This window comes from Myotis davidii, unplaced genomic scaffold (assembly GCF_000327345.1).
Source record: "Myotis davidii unplaced genomic scaffold, ASM32734v1 scaffold1036, whole genome shotgun sequence".
NCBI classification, from domain to species: domain Eukaryota; kingdom Metazoa; phylum Chordata; class Mammalia; order Chiroptera; family Vespertilionidae; genus Myotis; species Myotis davidii.
Genome location: NW_006287260.1, coordinates 810,577 through 813,517, shown reverse-complemented (window position 1 = coordinate 813,517; position 2,941 = coordinate 810,577). Strand labels below are relative to the sequence as shown.

Sequence of the window (2,941 nt, the reverse complement as noted above, 5' to 3'; positions counted from 1 at the left end):
ACCCTTTAATACAGTTCCTCATGTTGTGGTGACCCCCAATTTCATTGTTACAAATTGAACATCATTAAAGCATAGTGATTAATCACAAAAACAATATGTAATTAGATATGTGTTTTCCAATGGCGACTCCTGTGAAAGGGTCGTTAGACCCCCGAAGCGGTCGCGACCCACAGGTTGAGAACCGCTGCTCTAGCTGCTGTGAGAAGGGGAAACACTCATTTCTCACTTCCCTAAGTTCGCCAGTCCTAAGGAACAGCGTGGTTGACTGCCTCTCTCTCCCTCAGTCCACCTGGAAGGCCGCTGTGGCGAAAGGATGTTTGATTGCAGAGATGTGGTTTTCATTGTTGGCGAAGGAGAAGACCACGACATTCCAATCGGAATTGACAAAGCCCTGGAGAAAATGCAGCGGGAAGAACAATGTGTTCTATGTCTTGGACCACGGTAAGCAGCATACCAGTTCAGTGCACAGTGACATTGTCTGAAGAGCAGGGACATGCTTGCTTGTTCGGTCGACATTGGATGTCTTCGGTGAGGTTAATGCTAACAGAAACAGTTAAATCAAGTTACAGTTAGTGATGGGGTGAATCACTGGGCCTTATGTAACAGAGGTTTATGGACCTGTTTACTTGATTGATGTGTGTTAATAGGACTGGCAGACAAGTTTTGCTTTTTTGTGTATTTGTTTTGCTTGCCATATTGCCAAGACAGGAAGCTATTGGGACTTCTCATGTGATCCTCTTGCCCCCGTTCCCTTTTCTCCAAATGAGGCAGTAAAACATGGTGGGTTGGAAGTAGAAGCAGCATTTGGATGACTTATTACCACTTGAATTTGTGCCACCTGTTCTTATACAGAGTCCCTGAAAAAAAAACAAGTGCTCTTCCTGGACCTAAAGGCAGTGGAGATGACTCATTTTTGCCTAAATTTTTTCCATCATAAGGATACCCATTAGCACTTCCAAGCTTAGAACTATCAGACACTAACAGTCTCTTTTGTGAAAACATGTTTGGTATTATTTTTAGATCTAAAATTATACCATGGACCCAACCCTTCTATCTTGAGAAATGGGCCCTTGAGAGAAACCAGGGTATTTTGATTCTGTTTGCCTGTAAGTGCATCTGCTTATCTCATGTCTACTTCCTCTCTGGCTCTTTGGGTTTCAGTCAGTAGGATTTTGAGAAATTAAGAATCTTGATGAAATAAACTTAGCAGTAGGTAATATTGCGCCTGTTGTACAATCGCTTGCCTTTGTGCAGCCTCAGTAGTAATCAGTGGCATATTTACCTTTGCCCTAACACTTGGGCCATGATCCTATTTCTCAAGTGATGTTTTAACCATGCCACTACTCACTTGAAAACCCTTCCAAAATGCTCACCACCTTGAACCTTGTTACAGCTTTCACTGGGGGCACCTTTTATTTAATACCTTCTTTTCCTCTGTCATATTCCTTTCTCCACTACTGGATTCCCACTTCAGTGTCTTTTATTTATATTTACTTAATATTTGTAGTTCACCCTCAGGTGAACATATTTCTCTCTTTCTATAATGAATTTTTTTTAATGAAGCAATGCATGGAAAAGGCTTTCTCCCCCATTTCTAAATAATATCTAATGTTTTTTAATCTGGCATTCCAAAATCACAGTAGTTCTAGATTTCTATAAAGAGTGTTATTTATGTCCCATGTATCTTTTCAGATTTCAGTTCCTAGAAGATAAGTTCTTTATACATGGTGAGCATATGATATCATTTGAATCCATTTGTTATATTTTAAACTGGCTGACAAGGCACTTGTAGAGGCAGATGTCTCAAGGTTAATGGCAGAGAGAAACAAAATCTCATAAAGTTGTGGAGAACTAAATAAGATAGTGCATGTAAAGAACTTAGCAAAGTGCCTGACACATATAAACCCCCCAAAAGGAATATGTTGTTATTTTTCTCTTCAAGATGTCAGTATGTTGAGTTACTTAAAGGCCTGCTGTGCAAAGGAGACTGTTTACACATGCACTGCGTGGCATTATCCCCGTATGTAGAAAACCCCACGCACCAGGCCTGTGCGCCATTGCAGTGGCACTTGAGTGTTGTAATGTGGCTGTTGCAAATACGTGCTCTGTGTTACTTCCTGTCACCTATCGTGCCTTCTCTAAAGATTTCCAGGGCAAACCTTCTCCTCCATTCCAATAGACTATTTGATGGGGTGTTTCGATAAGTTTATAAAACACTTCCAAAGAACCTATTTCCTCTCTTCTCATCAGGACAGTATCTTGTATATTGTTTTAAATACTGTGAATATTCAACTTTTTCATTTTAGTTTAAGGGTGGCTAGTTTTAACTTTTTCCTTATGTTTCTGTCCTGTACCATCCCCAAACAAAAACAAGGCAGTATGGCTCAAAAACTAAACCATTTTCTGGGAACACACAGAGTCTGAATTTATTTTATGTATGTATTTATTTATTTATTTATTTTATAATGGCACTACCCTCTTAGTGTTCTGAGAATTAAATGAGATAATGCATACAAGGGATCAGAGTAAGGCTTGGCCCAGTGTTTTTGTTTATTTTGTTTTTGGTGTGTTTTTTTAATTTTTTTTTATTGTTTTATTGCTTAAAGTGTTACAAAAAGTATTACATATGTCTCCTTTTTATCCCCATTGACCTTCACCCAGCCTCCTCTTCCCTCTGGCACATGCCCTGCCCCTCCTCCCCCCAGTGTCTTGCGTCCATTAGTGAGGCCTATATGTACGCATACAAGTCCTTTGTTTGATGTCTTACCTCCCCTCCCAAACCTCCCCAGCCTTCCTGCTGTAGTTTGGCAGTCTGTTGGATGCTTCTTTGCTTCTGTATCTATTTTTGTTCATCAATTTATAATGTTCTTTATATTACACAAATGAGTGAGATCATGTGATACTTTTCTTTCACTTACTGGCTTATTTCACTTAGCATTAT

The 2,941-nt window shown here is 39.6% G+C and overlaps 1 protein-coding gene across 10 annotated transcripts in view; it reads left to right on the top strand.

Moving 5' to 3' along the window:
* Window positions 1-2,941, top strand: part of FKBP5 (FK506 binding protein 5) — a 116,500-nt gene that overhangs the window by 90,225 nt on the left and 23,334 nt on the right. For all 10 annotated transcript variants that reach the window (XM_015560855.1, XM_015560857.1, XM_015560856.1 and 7 more), the window contains one exon: window positions 285-441. In XM_015560855.1, coding sequence (XP_015416341.1) covers window positions 285-441 — 157 coding nt within the window. The remainder of the gene's footprint in view (window positions 1-284; window positions 442-2,941) is intronic.